General features: G+C 34.1%; 2 protein-coding genes across 6 annotated transcripts in view; one reads left to right on the forward strand and one right to left on the reverse strand.

Annotated features, from left to right (window-relative positions):
* Bm-re (major facilitator superfamily domain-containing protein 12-like) overlaps positions 1 to 2,905 on the forward strand; it is an 85,390-nt gene extending 82,485 nt beyond the window's left edge. For all 5 annotated transcript variants that reach the window (XM_028300417.1, XM_028300416.1, XM_028300413.1 and 2 more), the window contains 3 exons: positions 22 to 133; positions 470 to 620; positions 702 to 2,905. In XM_028300417.1, the coding sequence (XP_028156218.1) occupies positions 22 to 133; positions 470 to 620; positions 702 to 852 (414 nt within the window). In that variant the 3' untranslated portion in view covers positions 853 to 2,905. The remainder of the gene's footprint in view (positions 1 to 21; positions 134 to 469; positions 621 to 701) is intronic.
* LOC114349839 (uncharacterized) lies at positions 944 to 3,589 on the reverse strand. Its single transcript, XM_028300411.1, has 2 exons — positions 3,332 to 3,589; positions 944 to 2,893 (listed from the first exon to the last, which is right to left on the reverse strand). Exon 2 carries the CDS (start codon positions 2,701 to 2,703, stop codon positions 961 to 963), a length of 1,743 nt encoding a protein of 580 aa, XP_028156212.1. The 5' UTR covers positions 2,704 to 2,893; positions 3,332 to 3,589; the 3' UTR covers positions 944 to 960.
* Between the last annotated feature and the right edge of the window lie 13,452 nt (positions 3,590 to 17,041).

Genomic DNA, 17,041 nt, shown 5'->3' on the forward strand with positions numbered 1-17,041 from the left:
AACTTGTTTTTTTTTTTGCAGATAGCCTATTTAATTGGAAGTTCCCTGAGCCTGATCAGTTGCCTTTGGATAGCATTGGCTATCGACCCAGAAGCCAACATTGTGCAAATATATTTAGTCGCCACACTTATTGGTAAGTTGGCCATAGTTACATTAGGTACCTAATTACCTATGCATCATGCATAAAATGATGGTCCACCCTATACGTCATGCTGTCCCAAAATTCAGATGTTGATGGATGTGGATGAAAAGCGATTGTTTAGTTTGATCATTCCTAAACTACACGGGGGTCCTTCGTAGCATAATACCAAAGTGGCCTATTTTATGCTAAAGCACTATAAATGCTGAGGAAACCTAAACTCTGTGTATCAAGAGCACAATTATTGACAACTTAAGCCAACATTTCGTATGTGTGACTGTATTTTAAAGCCACGTATTTACCTACTGGTACCTATTTATAATCCTACAGGTGCTGGTAGTTCCATAACACTAGTATCAAGCCTATGTGTCACCGCTGACTTGATCGGACCTCATTCACACCAAGGAGCTGCCATCTACTCAATAGTGACCTTTGCAGATAAGCTGGTTACTGGCATAGCCGTCGTCGCTATTGAAAACTAGTACGTACCTATTAGAGTAATAAAAAAAACTAAAATCGTGTGTAAATTAACTGATTAAAAACTGTTTTCGTTTCGTTTCAGCAAATGTAATAATGTGGAGGATTGCCCGCAGTATTACAGAGGGGTGCTAACCTACGCCTGCGGCGGCAGCGCCGCTCTTGGCATCATTTGCTTGTCAATCACAAAACTAACAAACCGGCGAAAACATGGTCAATCAAACAATAAAGTATGATATGAATTTAGCATTTACATCATTGTATTGACTGTTTACATCTTATTTTCTGGTATACCCCTCAGTTATCCCAATGAAATCGCAAAGAAGGGCAAGGATTAATAACTCTCATAAAAATTTTAAGTCGCTTTTAATTGGATAAACATTAAAAACATGAATAAATGGTTCATACTCAAATCCTTCAACGTCGTGTGACAAAAATATTTGGCACAATTTAATATCCAAGTGATGCATATTCATAGAAGATTTTGCGTTATTAAAAACACTAATCATTCTCTTTTTGGTTGCGGTACTCATACATGCTTGTAAACAGATGCTATATAAATTTTTACAATTTCTAATTAGGGTGCTTGGATCTGCCAAATTCGTAGTTTCCGATGAACGATCGAGCACGTGAATATTTTCCAATGTTTTACATTGACTAAGAGATTGGAAAAATGTATTATAATCAAACCTCCTATCAGTCAAGCGCAGGTTCTTCAACGTTTTGCTCAATGGTACCGATCGGGATATAGACGACACGCACGGCGATACAGATGACGCTACAATATCTAACGTTTCAAGATTTGCACAGCATCTAAACAGAACATTGAAGAACTCAACACTGTATCGCACAGTACCAGCTAAACTTAAAAACGTTAGTTTTGACAAAAAATCACAACTTGGTGTTAAAGTAATAGGGGTAACATAGTTCAAAAGAAATGAAACAGTCAATTGAACCTTATTTTTACTTTTCAAAGGCTCATCCAAATTAAGTATAAAATTCGGGATACCGATCCTCTTTTTTTTAAATTCGTAGGGTTCCTCTACAATGAAATCACCTATCGGCGGTACTGTAGGAGTAGTATAATACCAATTAAAGTTATCTGGTACAGGGTTCTTACTGCCATATTCGAAATATACTGGAAAACAGTCTTTCAGCCTATGAAATAAGTTCGAGAAAAATGTATTGTTAAAACAAGTATCTTCTTTTTTAAATATTAATACAGCCATGTTTCCAGTGAGTTGATTATTATACTGAGGCATACCTCTTATCTTGATATTAAACTTTTCTTTAAAAAACTCTTCAAATACAGGAGTAGCATACACTATTACATCATCTAAAGTTATTCTGTTATACATTATTATAAATTCATAGTGTTCTTTAATTAACATATTGAACATGGACATGCCATAATAAGGTCCATAACTTAGTTCTAAGTTCATGAAATAAACAAAAAATTGTTTGAATTTAATAATTCCATCAAATTCTCCATCACATTCTACATAGCCAGTCGGCTCATTTATTATGGTACATTTTAAAGTATTCAAATTGGCTTTTTGCAAAAAATATCCCGGTACATTTGTATACAACAAATTAACGGCATTGCCAATTAAATGCAAATTTTCCATTTTTTCAAATACATCTTGACCTCTCAGTACCTGACTTTCTGAAAATGTAACTTTACCTTTTTCAAAACTATAATTGATACATAAACTATTGATGGTAGGACAAGCATCATGCATGTCAAAAAAGTCTAAGAATTTAATTTCTGTATAAGAGACATCAAGGGATTTTAAATTTTTCATCCTCTTTAAGACTGGTATGATATTAGTTTTACGCAAATCTTTAACACTACATAAATTCAAAACTTGTAAGTGGTGGGCCGCATCCTTAAAGAGATTACATTTGAAAGTTTGTACAGTTGCCAAACAACTTAGCGACATGTGCCATTCCTTTATTGCACAAGGTAGTGTCAGAACTTTTCTCAAAATATCATCTGAGGCGTCATATAACTTAATTAAAGATATCAAATCTAATTGCCTTAAAATTATGAGAATCACTTCTTCTGGTAAATCACTAATAATCATTTTGAAAGCTTAACTATAAAAGTTATAAATAAATCACAAAATTCCTGCACCATACAGTACAGTACTCCTATGAGTTGGTAACTTATGTGTGTAATAGGAAATTAATTCACCAACCCATTGCCGATTTGCTTCTTAGTGAAATGTCAGTGGTACATGGGTTTTCAAATCCAGTTTCCTCCTTTACACTATTCTGTAACAAAAATACAATAATAACAATTAATTATATGCTGAGATTGCGGGTTGAATTCTCGCTTGGTAAAAACGTTTGTGTGTATAAACATATTGTATTGGTTGGGTGTTTTCTATTTATAATAATGTATGTATCCATTTGTCTAATACCCCATAGTACCTACAAGCTTTATTTAGTTTGCATCTAGAGGTGCAGTTTAAAATGACCAAAGATAATTTAATTAATTTCTTTTGTTTTCTATCAAAAAACTTTGGTGTAGGTAGAGGTATTTGTGCAATTTTTATTAATCTGCACCTAACTTTGTATCAAATTGTTTTGCTTTTCTTTTTGATGCATGCAATATTTTCTCATTTATATAAAAATAATTTGTTATCTAAACAGATTCAGAGAAAATTTTATTTATACATAAAATTAATTTTAATGTTGGTTACCACTTACCTACTTCTAATTTCCATTTCCAAGAAGTAATCGTTATCGAAGTTGCGGACTGAATGTGAATACCACCAACCTAAAGTCACGGTGGAGCGTAAGGGCAATAAGTTTTAGAGAATACAAATAATAGCATTACAATCACAATCAATGATTATTCTGTTTAATGGCTACCACCCAATGAAAACAACACAATCAATAAAATCACAAATCGTTCGAGACGAGAGAGAAACGAGAATCTGACGAGAATGACATTATGATGACACTTCATGAATGACACATAGGGATGTCCGATCCGATGACATACTTACATAGATCGATACAATGGAATTCGATTATAACATTCAATCCGTTGCTAGAGCGACATGCACCGAAGATCGGCAAAATAATCGTATTCAAAGTCAAAGTCAAAATTTCTTTATTTGTATAGACTATTAAATAGTTCTTACAAATCGTCAAATATTTTGCTCTTAAGGAGCCTCTACATGTCTCATAATCTTTTTACCCTACCAGCGCTTCGAGACCAACATTTGGCAAATGCTGAGAAGAAGCGCTGCAACAAACTCAGTCACCACCACTGTCTGCCGGTTAATTTAAATAAATAGAAAAAGCAGTAGTAGGTACATTTGATTCAGGAGCAGTTCACTGAATTTACCACGCATTCTTGTATGGTGTATCTTATAAGAATGGGTATACAAAATTGCATGGTATATTAAATGGGCATTTTATAATTATGTAATTAAATGTAACCACAACATACTTGTTAATAATTTAGTTGTCAGCTTGTGGCAGATGATTATTAACTTATTAAGGCAAATGATTTCGCTGATGTAAATAAATATTATTAAAATACTCCGTCTTCTATTTCTTTAACTATAGCCTGACCAGGAACATAAAAACCCTCGCCATGTTGCGGAAAACTTATGGTACTAATTTCTTTTAATGGCAACAGTAACTGAAAACTTCATTATAATGTCACCTTGCATGTCAGTCTATTGCTGTCATAGTGTAAACAAACTTTATTTTAAATGCGCGCAATTGATTTTGTGAATTAAATTGCTAAAATCTTTTTATAGTCGAGAAAGAAAAGTGGTTCACAAAGTGTTAAAGTATTTGTCGAAGAGAAATACTAAGGGTTCGGACAATATTTTCATTGAATAATGTTTCCGACAAAGGTTGTCAAATTGACTGACATGTTTATCGTATAGTACAGTCAACTATGAAAATTAGCTGTGGTTTGTTTCAACTACCTATTTTAAAGTTTTTTGTCACTTTTTAAGTGTTGAATTTTATGGAATTGGGAAAGAAGTACCGAGTTTGAAGCGTTCATGAGCAGACATTGGTTATTATAATTCAGAATGTAGGAAAACGTATTATCTAAAGTATCCATTGTTAGATGATATACAATAAGCTTTAGAAATTTTAAAAACCTGCTACGAAACACTAAAATTTGCACCAAAAACAAAGGAANTACTGGTAAAACGTTTTAGGAAGAAATTACCGTGAAAAATGTTTACAATGATCCAATGTCGGAAATCACGAAATAAACACTTACGCGTGGAATCTTAAGTCACTTCCGGGATACCACGCACTACAAAATTTTGCACCATTTCTTGTGATAAAACAATAATTAGGTCCTGTAAAAAATCTAAAACGAAATTAACTGCATAGTAAACAAAATATACAACCGCCGATGGGCCGGATTGGGCCGATGTTGCCACATTACCGATTCCTCAGGAATTGGGATTGTAATTCCCTGATTCGCCAACACATTAAGCCTAAACGGCCGACAATTTTGTGATTTAAGGCTACTTAGAAAGAGAGAGCCTGCCCACAGAGAGCGAGATAGTAATACATAGGTTATGCTCCAAGCAGGTATTCGAAGTGTGGCCTCCATTTTATCTTTAGCTTCATGGTCCTTAGTCAGTCGCAGATTAAATATTACTGTCCACAGACAATAACTCCCAGTCAGAGGGGCCAATGAGGATCATTTCGATTTTTAGCTGTGAATGCAGATTTATAGGACTAAGAAATCCTTAATACACAGTTCAAAAATTTTTGTTCTACGACAAAAATTGACGAAGTTATGGCCAAATTACTAAAAAAGTTCACTGACCGCCCGGCGCGGGGACGATGACGTCACTATATCCGATCCGAACGCTGCCGGCGTACTGCGTGGATAGAAAATATTTTTTCTAGCCAAACTATCAGTTTTAGGGAAAAACTTGTAATGACATTTATTCATCAGAATAAAGAAAGCTATCGATAGGTAATTTTTAAAAATAGAAATTGTGAAAAATAACGCAAAAAATCCNGAATAAAGTAGCAGTAGAAGAATTATAAAGTAGGATTGTTTTTAATATTATTTGCAAATTAATAAAAAAATGTATGATATAGAATAACGTCTACCGCTACAAAATTATTTTAATCCACAGTCAGACTAGCTATAAATTTAACAAAATATCAGTTTTATCGGAAATAATTAATTTTCGAATCGAGTCACACGATTTCTTTCGATGACTTTGCGAATGCAGTACGATGATACGATTACTTTTACGTTGCGGCAATCACTAAAATTCGCTAAAATGACACTAATGACGTTTAAAAAGTGGCACGCTCGGCTTCATACAATTTTTGACACATGCTGCATCTATCCATATCTGTGGTTTTGATACATTTAATTTATTACCCAACTGCGTCAGAAGGAGGGTTATGTTTTTTTTATATTATTCTTACTTAATAGATGCTTTTTCGGGATTTTCAGGTACAAATTGGTGCAGATGAATGGTGAAAATGTTATGACCATGTAAAGAAAATTGAAAAAGATTTTATCAAGCAAGATTGAATAATGGAGAAGTTTCCATTTTTTTTTTCTTTTAATAAAACTTGAAAGTATAAATGCAAGTGGAGTTCTTAGAATCGTTTCCTAGTTCTGAATGAAGTGATAAGTTATAAGCATGATACATAATAAAATTAGTTACATAAAGTAATATACGATTTACTTATTTTTCAAGACATTTTCCTGTGTTAAAAACCCGATGTATATACTTAGGTGTACCAGAATCTCATGGCAAACAAAAATATTGGAAAAGTGTGTTTTTAATATGGCAATTGTCTATGGTTTAATTGTCACCTGTCAAAGAAAATTATGAAATCTGAGCCGCTGCAAAATTTTTGTAATCTCTTCTTGACTATTTGTTATTTTTGTAAAAAAAGTCGAAAAAGTTCAAGCAAGGCATATTGTTTTCAATGTCAATTGTTAAATAAGGCATAATTCAAAGTCAATCTTTGATTTTAAAGCGCGTCGTTGAGTTGACAGTAAGTTGGAGTGAAATGATTTGATACATTTAGTTTATTACCTAACAGCGTCAGAAGGATGGAAGGAAGGAAAATAAACATAACCCATGTTTATTTTTATATTATTCTTACATAATAGCTGCTTTATCGGGGTTTTCAGGTGTATTTCATACATTGGTGCAGAGGAATAGTGAAAAAGTTATGACCATGTAAAGAAAATTGAAAAAGATTTCATCAAGCAAGTTTGAGTAATTGAAATACTTTATATTATACAGGGTGGAATTTTGTGAGCCACCACCACTGCCATTTTTTCTCAAAGAAAACATTCCTTTATTTTTGAAAAGAAATAGAACTGCATTCAAAGATTTCCAAAAATTTGCTTGCCACACCCGGGAATCGAACCAACTAAAAACTGTTAAAAATTACAGCCTGTATTTTTATTACATCGATCGTTAGGGTTAAGTATAAGGATGAAATCTCTCTAACAAACTTGATAAATCAAATGAAAGGAAAACCATGAAATCTTAAATTATTTTAATAATGTTGCAGAAAATTGTATGGTAAGTATAGTAGAGAATTTTCGAAAAAATTTCGAAAATCTTTGAATGCAGTTCTCTTTTTTTTTTCAAAAATAAAGGAATGTTTTCTTTCAGTAAAATTGTATATCTACAGTATTAAGAGTACTTTCCCTCCAGGTGGCATTACAAAATTCCACCCTGTATAAATACCTCTTTAACTTGATCATCTATTGAAGAACAAGAAATGCAAGTGGAGTTCTTATCTTAGAATTGTTTTCTAGTTCTGAATGAAGTTATAAGTTATAAGTATGATACATAATAAAATTATTTACAGTAATATACGGTTTACTTATTTTTCAAGACATGTTTCTATGTTAAAAACCCGATATATAACAACAACATTCTTCATACACATATCTACCTAAAATGTATAGGTAGGCATTCATACTTCATGTTCATTAATATTAGTCATAAATAAAAAATTCAACAGTATCAAGATCGTTTATTCCAATTTCCCCAGTATTGCACTCAACAAAGTTTATTTTCCCCATTTGCCATGAGATTCTGGTACACCTATAACAACATTTTTCTTACACATAGGTACCTACCTAAAATGTGTATTCGTACTTCATATAAGATTTTAAACTTTCGCGTTCCATTAATTAAAATAGTAATTCTCATTAATAAACGTCGCGTTAAGACCCGTGTCTTACTATTTTATTCGTACTTCATTAATATTAAAGTCATAAAAGTAAAAAATTATTATCAGTATCAAGGTCGTTTAATCCAATTTCCCCAGTATTGCTCTCAACAAAGTTTATTTTCCCTATTTGCCATGAGATTCTGGTACACCTATAAATCGAAGAAAAAAAATTCTATAAAAATTTTTTAAAAAATCTCAAAAATTTTTTGACCTCTTTTTTGTCGATAAAAATAGGTCTAGTTTCATCTATTTTCATATGTACACTTTAACGTGACTCACACTGTATAACGAATTTATTAAAAAATTAAATATTTTGTCCAGTAGACCTAGGATGTGCACGGCGATAAGCTTTTATCGCGCCGTTTTATCGATTTAACGTGATAAGCCTATGCGATAAGCCTATGGCTTATAGGCGATAAGGCCATACGTTTGTCGACAAAAATCCTTGATAGGAAGGAATAGAAAGGGTGGAAGTTTATCACGGCGCGCGCGCGCATACTTTTTTTTTTTNAAATGCACTTAATGACATAATTTTTAAATTGTCACTATTAATATTTTTTACTGAATAACCTGTAAAGTTAATTCTACAATTTCTGAAAAATCCACTTAAAAGTAACCTTTTCATTAGTGTAACCTAAAAGTAACCACAGCAGTTCAAAAGTAACCTAAAAGGTTACAAAAGTAACCTAAAAGGTTACAAAAGTAACCTAAAAGGTTACAAAAGTAACCTAAAAGGTTACAAAAGTAACCTTCTGGCAACACTGGTGCACAGATTAGAGAGTATGAGAAATTATCGTCGAGAATCTGACGACAATGACATTATGATGACACTTCATGAATGACACATAGGGATGTCCGATCCAATGACATACTTACATAGATCGATACAATGGAATTCGATTATAACATTCAATCCGTTGCTAGAGCGGTAGAGCGACATGCACCGAAGATCGGCAAAATAATCGTATTCAAAGTCAAAGTCAAAATTTCTTTATTTGTATAGACTATTAAATAGTTCTTACAAATCGTCAAATATTTGCTCTTAAGGAGCCTCTACATGTCTCATAATCTTTTTACCCTACCAGCGCTTCGAGATCAACATTTGGCAAATGCTGAGAAGAAGCGCTGCAGCAAACTCAATCACCAGTCACCACTGTCTACCGGTTAATTTAAATAAGTAGAAAAAGCAGTAGTAGGTACATTTGATTCAGGAGCAGTTCACTGAATTTACCACGCATTCTTGTATGGTGTATTTTATAAGAATGGGTATACAAAATTGCGTGGTATATTAAATGGGCATTTTATAATTATATAATTAAATGTAACCACAACATACTTGTTAATAATTTAGTTGTCAGCTTTTGGCAGATGATTATTAACTTTTTAAGGCAAATGACGCTGATGTAAATATTATTAAAATACCCCGTCTTCTATTTCTTTAACTACCTACTTAATTTGATTCGATTCGAATCGATTCAAAGTATTACGATTCATTTAACAATAGAATATCGATACAAGGAATCCCTATGACATAGAGTCAGTCCCATGAAGCTAATAAAATGGAGGCCACACTTCGAATACCTACTTGAAGCACAACCTATGTATCGCTATCTCGCTCTCTGTGGGTAGACTCTCTCTTTCTAAATAGACAAAAAATATTAATTTGCTCAAAGTCAATGAAACTCAGTGTAAAATCTTTATTTCTTGACATAGGTAGGTATCATTAAATAGTGTAAATACTGGTAAAACGTTTTAGGAAGAAATTACCGTGAAAAATGTTTACAATGATCCAATGTCGGAAATCACGAAATAAACACTTACGCGTGGAATCTTAAGTCACTTCCGGGACACCACGTACTACCGCAACCACGCACTACAAAATTTTGCACCATTTCTTGTGATAAAACAATAATTAGGTCCTGTAAAAAATCTGAAACGAAATTAACTGCATAGTAAACAAAATATACAACCGCCGATGGGCCGGATTGGGCCGATGTTGCCACATTACCGATTCCTCAGGAATTGGGATTGTAATTCCCTGATTCGCCAACACATTAAGCCTAAACGGCCGACAATTTTGTGATTTAAGGCTACTTAGAAAGAGAGAGCCTGCCCACAGAGAGCGAGATAGTAATACATAGGTTATGCTTTAATGTTATGTTATTCATAACAAGTTTTTAGTAATGTTTTAATTGTTCAAGATGAAAACATGTTTATGTTTATACATATTTATATTTTCAGATGGGGAGATCTTACTATTAACCTACCATAAGTACCAGAATGATTTTATTGGTTGATAAGAAGTTAATGACATAATGTTGATCTCAAGGAGATGTCCTAAATAATTTGAGTTATTTAACCTAAAGACTGGTTATTTGTTTAATAAGTTTCTTATTGGTTCGTCTGCTTCTCAGAGAGTACAATAAGTTGTTTAATGTATTATTTTGTATTGTGATATTAAACTTCTTTATATTCTTTCATTCTTAATACATTTTATATCACATAGCGTTTGTGCTTGACACCAGCAGATAACAAACAGGTCTCAACAGAACGCTGTGTTTTATTAAGGCACATAATAGAACTGTTTTGCATTACAACAAAACAGTTATTATGTGTAGAATAAAACACAGCGTTCCAGCAAGTGCTTGCTGGTGTTGGACGACTATGAAATGTCAAGTTGACAGATCACCAATTTCCATAGAAAGTGGTGCCAGCTGGTGTATGAAGAAGGTAAACTAGATGATAAAGCAGAGACAATTGGTAAGTTTTCTTATACCATAGACTAAAATAAGGCAAAGATCATAGACAGCTCTCTCAACAGAACGCTGTGTTTTATTCTACACATAATAACTGTTTTGTTGTAATGCAAAACAGTTCTATTATTTATTTGTTTAACTTCTGATATTTTGGTTAGTGAAGTTCATGAAGCTAAAGATAAAAATAGAGGCCACACTTGGAACAAAAACTTGAGTCAAATACCTACTTATCTCTATCTCGCTCTCTGTGGGCCGACCTCTCTTTTTAGTGTGGACTGTATTATTGCTATCTCCTTATTTAATTCTCCTAGTAAATTCTTCTAAATAGCCAATTTACTAACTAAATCAGAAGTTAAACAAATAAATAATAATTTATATTTGAAACTACGATTACCTAGTTTAATAAAAAATCACAAAATTGTCGGCCAATTCGTCTTAATGTGTTGGCGAATCAGGGAATTACAATTCCAATTCCTGAGGAATCGGTAAGGTGGCAACATCGGCCCAATCCGGCCCATCGGCAGTTGTTTACTATGCAGTTAATTTCGTTTAAGATGTTTCACAGGACCTAATCATTGTTTTATCTCAAGAAATGGTGCAAAATTTTGTAGTGCGTGGTTGCGGTAGTATAGATGACCCACGCTGAACTGTCCCGCCAAACTCAATGACAGGGGGGCGCTACCATCGTTCAACTTTATGGTTTCCAACATGGCAAAAATCGGGACCAGCGATTCGGTATTGACGGTGGCGCCCCGCTGTCAATGTCATCGATAGGACAGTTCAGTATTTTGGAATCATACGTGGTGTCTCGGAAGTGACTTAAGATTCCTCGCGTAAGTGTTTATTTCGTGATTTCCAATATTGGATCATTGTAAACAAATTTCTTTGTATTTTGAGGTATTTTTACAGTAATTACAAAAACTAAACTTTTAGAAAAATTAAAGTAGCGAGCCAAACGTTTAAATCAGTCTTTGACGTCCTGAGAAAAATAAATAAAAGGCTACTTAGAAAGAGAGAGCCTGCCCACAGAGAGCGAGATAGTAATACATAGGTTATGCTTCAAGTAGGTATTCGAAGTGTGGCCTCCATTTTATCTTTAGCTTCATGGTCGGAATATTAACTTTATGATTCGTCCACAGACAATAACTCCCAGTCAGAGGGGCCAATTCCTGCAAACACTTATGTCAAATTATTATGAAATCTGTTTTCCAGGAAAGCAACTAAGGCTAAATCAAAAGCAGCTTGTGGGGGCCAACCGAAAGATTATTGCTTAAATCAGGATTCAATGTCAATTATTAGATTGATAAAATAATAAATGGAACGAAAATGATCAAGTGACTTGCGATACCCACGTAACGTCCGAGGTCTGATTCTTTATCGGTGCAATTTTGAGTTGAATCACGGTGTTGAATCCATTATTTAATTCCAAACATAAATCTAACAAAAAGTACAAAAAGTCTCGCATCGAATGGGCTTTTGTATCATAATAATACAGTGTGAGTCACGTAAAAGTGTACATATGAAAATAGATGAAACTAGACCTATTTTTATCGACAAAAAAGAGGTCAAAAATTTTTTGAGATCGTTTTTTATTTTTTTATAGATTTTTTTTCTTCGAATTACTTATTGTAAAGAAAACGTAATAACTTTTTAACTAAGCGGTATATCCTGATAAAATAAAAACAGTAATAATGCTAAATAACAGGCAATACTAAAAAAAATAATAAAATACACAAAAAAGGCCAACAAATAATAAAAAATGATACTTTTTGAAAAAAAAAAACTGCTTTGAAAATCGTGTTTTTATGGGTTATTTGATAAATTTCTAAAAAAAATGCCCCTATAACCGGTGGTTTTTATTACGTTGTATTATTTTCTATCGTATTACCTTCGTAAAACCAAAAATCGCATGTCTCTATCCCTATCACAACGTTTGCAATGATCGTTTGAACTAAGCCTCTCCTGCCGCGCCATTCGATGCTTCATTAACAACGAAACTGTAAATGGCTCTAGATTTGTAATTTTGATAAAAACAAGTTAGATTTCAAATAAAAACAAAAGATTTTGAAGTAAAATAAGTATTTTAGTTAAAATTAAAATTGTCTACCTGTAGCGGAGAATAATGTTGTGGCAGGCCTTTGTTGAAACGATCATAGCAAATGTTGTGATAGGGATAGAGACATGCAATTTTTGGTTTTGCGAAGGTAATAGGATATAAAATAATACAACGTAATAAAAACCACCGGTTATAGGGGCATTTTTTGGAGAAATTTATCAAATAACCAAAAAAAACACGAATTTAAAAGCAGATTTATTTCAAAAAGTATATATTTTTATTATTTGTTGGCCTTTTTTGTGTGTTTTATGTATTTTTTTAGTATCGCCTGTTATTTAGCATTATTACTGTTTTTTTTTATCAGGATATACCGCTTAGTTTAAAAGTTATTACGTTTTCTTTACAATAAGTAATTCGAAGAAAAAAATTCTATAAAAAATTAAGAAAAATCTCAAAAAAATTTTGATCTCTTTTTTGTCGATAAAAATAGGTCTAGTTTCATCTATTTTCATATGTACACTTTAACGTGACTCACACTGTAAAACGAATTTATTAAAAATTTAAATATTTTGTCCAGTAGACCTAGGATGTGCACGGCGATAAGCTTTTATCGCGCCGTTTTATCTGGGGGCATGGCAGTGCCCCCACCAAGTCGAGCAAAAAAGCGGCACGGCCGTACCATCCTTTTCTCGAAGCAATTCAGGCCATTTTCGACCGCCTGTAACTTTGTTGTGGATAAAACTAGAAGGCTGAATTTTCATTAGCTATGCAGGCATTGTAAAGATACGGTATATTTAAAATTTCATTCAATTTGAACCAGTAGTTTAAGAATTATAACGGTTCAAAGTTACTTAATTTTGTCACTCACTGACTCACCGATCATCAAAATTCTAAGGCACTTCTAGCAGACCTAGAAGCTTCAAATTTGGAATATAAGTAGTGTTTGGTGTATGAATCAAGGAAAAACTAAAATATTTGGGGGCACGGTAGTGCAACCGCCAAGTAGAGTAAAATTTTTCAATTTCGGTCCAGTTTTCTAGATACATAACTGCTGTCTATAAAATACAAAAAGAAATGAGATCCCATCAAAAACAATACTTGTCAAAAAAAACAAGTCTCGCAACTCAGTTGTTCTACGGTAAAACGTTGTGAGATCCATGTAATACCAAGTCCAGGCCAGGAAATCTTTAACGTTTTACATAAATACATATATTGACTTGGCCATCGCATGAAAACACGTGTAAATTAAATTATTTAGTGCGATGGCCAAGTCAATAATTTATGTAAAACGTTAAAGATTTCCTGGCCTGGACTTGGTATTACATGGATCTCACAACTTTTTACCGTAGAACAACTGAGTTGCGAGACTTGGTTTTTTTGACAAGTATTGTTTTTGATGGGTCGATTTAACGTGATAAGCCTATGCCAGGGATGGCGAACCTTTATGTCTCAACGTGCCACTTTTCCGAAAAAAATTTTTAATGTAGTCATAGACGTGCCATCAAATAACACCTAATGCTATCAATGAGGGGTATAGATAGTACAAGTTAAATTTTGTGATTGGTGGCGTGCCCTAAATATTGTGGCGCGTGCCATCGATGGCACGCGTGCCATTGGTTCGCCATCCCTGGCCTATGCGATAATAAGCCTATGGCTTATAGGCGATAAGGCCATACGTTTGTCGACAAAAATCCTTGATAGGAAGGAATAGAAAGGATGGAAGTTTATCACGGCGCGCGCGCGCATGCTAGCCCAACTGGATTAAAAAAAATTAGTTTAGTATTTAAAAAATAATATTCATCATTATTCCTATCTAATGTTTTGGAGCTACAGGGTGTTAGGTAAATGGGTATATGAGCCGACACTAGCCCATGTTAAGATGGGCATATTATAGATGGTATGGTGAAGTCAGAAATTTGAAATCATAATTTTTTTTTACTTACATACTTACAAAATAAATTTCATAAAACACGATTTGTATGAAAAATAAAATAATTAAAATGAAGATATCAATTTTCTGACTTCACCATACCATTTATATGACCATGTTAACATGGGCTAGTGTCGGTTCATATACCCATTTACCTGACCTTACGGACGTGAGCTTTGACCTTAGCTTTGACTTTCTCATTGCAAGCAGTATGCTTATAGTTCCAAAATAGTGAACTGTCCTATCGATGACATTGACAGTGGGGCGCCACCGTCAATACCGGATCGCTGGTTCCGATTTTTGCCATGTTAGTATAGCCTGACCATAAAGTTAATATTCCGAAGGAATATTAACTTTATGAGCCTGACCAGGAACATAAAAACCCTGGCATAGAGGCGCCTCAATTGCATTTGATAGTGCAACACTGAGTACAGTCGTACCTGTGTTAAATTAATATGCTAACTTTATGTATCAGGATTCAGGATTACGGGCTAATTTGATATTTTCATAAATTAACGAAATAATATTATTATAGGTAACCTGATTTAAATAAATTAAATGAAACCATCAATCGAGCTAGTAGATTTATTTTATTATTCATCAATAATCAAATTCAGAACTTGAATATTCAACTGCAATGTCTGCTCATGAACGCTTCAAACTCGGTACTTCTTTCCCAATCCCATAAAATTCAACACTTAGAAAGTGACAAAATTTTTAAAATATGTAGTTGAAACAAACCACAGCTAATTTTCATAGTGGACTGTACTATACGATAAACATGTCAGTCAATTTGACAACTTTTGTCGGAAACATTATTCAATGAAAATATTGTCCGAACCCTTAGTATTTCTCTTCGACAAATACTTTAACACATTGTGAACCNGCCCCACCTCCACGACGGGGTAGCATACTAGATACCCTCTAGCTATTCATCCCCTCGGCCCCCGCCAGACCTTAGGATTAGGGGTTTTAAAGACTTTTCCTTGTCTTGGCCCCGACTTCCGTAGCCGGGGCCCCCGGCCCCCCTCCGTTGGGGGGTTACGGGTTGCCCGACAGGCCCGCCGAGTTGACGCGACCTGCCGCGCCGGTGAGGAGTCAGCCGCCCGCGTGACAGAACACACGGACGTTGCCCGGGATGCACCACGGGGAGGTCCCTCACCATCGCACCCCCGCGCGCGCGCATCCTAGCCCAACTGGATTAAAAAAAATTAGTTTAGTATTTAAAAAATAATAATTAAATCAATCTAATGTTTTGGAGCTCTATACAGGGTGTTAGGTAAATGGGTATATGAGCCGACACTAGCCCATGTTAACATGGGCATATAGATAGATGGTAATTATGGTGAAGTCAGAAATTTGATATCATATTTTTTTTTTATTTACATACAAAATAAATTTTATAACATACGATTTGTATGAAAAATAAAATAATTAAAATGAAGATATCAATTTTCAGACTTCACCATACCATTTAATATGACCATGTTAACATGGGCTAGTGTCGGTTCATATACCCATATACCTAACATCCTGTATTTAGTTTGGCGGACGTAAGCTTTGATTGACCTTAGCTTTGACTTTCTCATTGCAAGCAGTATGCTTATCACAATAATTATTAATTTATTAACTAGTGAACGCAGTTATCGGAAGTGACATCATCGTTCCTAGATTTGAAGTTGGAGATAGTGATGTATCTGCAATCCAATAAATCGACTAATTGTGTTTTAAGTGGATGCATAATATTAACAGTGGGGGTTGGTGGGGATTCTTGGACAGCTCAAATATGAAGTGCAGGTGCGGTTTTGTTCTCCAGTCGATGAAGCACATGATGTAGTGCCCTGAGTGCCCGAAAAACTGCACGCAGGAGGATTTAATAAATGCTGCTGACAACGCCACTCTTCTCTTGTAGTTGTAGCGGAGTTTTGGGCTGACACTGTAGGTTTGTTGTCGACACGATAAGAAGATATTAGCAGTTTATTTAAGACAAGCTGTGCCCCACGGTGTTACCCCTGGTATATTTTTCGTAGTAAAATGTAGCCTATGTGTTAAACCAGGGTGTCAGCTAACTCCATTCCTTTTTTTTAAATCTCTCTTAATAATTGAAACTTTCGCCTTAACGGCAGAAATTAAAATAATGTAAGCCATCCATTTTGAGTCAACAGAAATGCATTTTTAGGCAATGTGAATTTCAGTCTTAAGAACTAAATGTAATTATAGGTACCGTTCGTTTATATCTTTAAGTATGAGGGTACTTAGGCTACTTTTTTTTATCCTATTTTTTTAAATTAAATATCTGTTGTGTGCTAACTGTGATCCTTTTACTCGTCCTAGTATTACTTTATCTCTACCACTACTGCTTCGAGGCAATAAATGAGCCAGTACTGAGAAGAAGCAGTGCAAGAAACAATATTTTTTGTAAAAAAAAGAAGTTTCTTTTATAATACATTTGAATTTGT

This window comes from Ostrinia furnacalis, unplaced genomic scaffold (assembly GCF_004193835.3).
Source record: "Ostrinia furnacalis isolate ACB-3 unplaced genomic scaffold, ASM419383v2 OfSCF0710, whole genome shotgun sequence".
Classification (NCBI taxonomy): Eukaryota; Metazoa; Arthropoda; class Insecta; order Lepidoptera; family Crambidae; genus Ostrinia; species Ostrinia furnacalis.

Excerpts from the sequence above, each read along its gene's own strand:
- LOC114349839 (XM_028300411.1), bottom strand. The coding sequence starts at position 2,703 with ATGATTATTAGTGATTTACCAGAAGAAGTGATTCTCATAATTTTAAGG.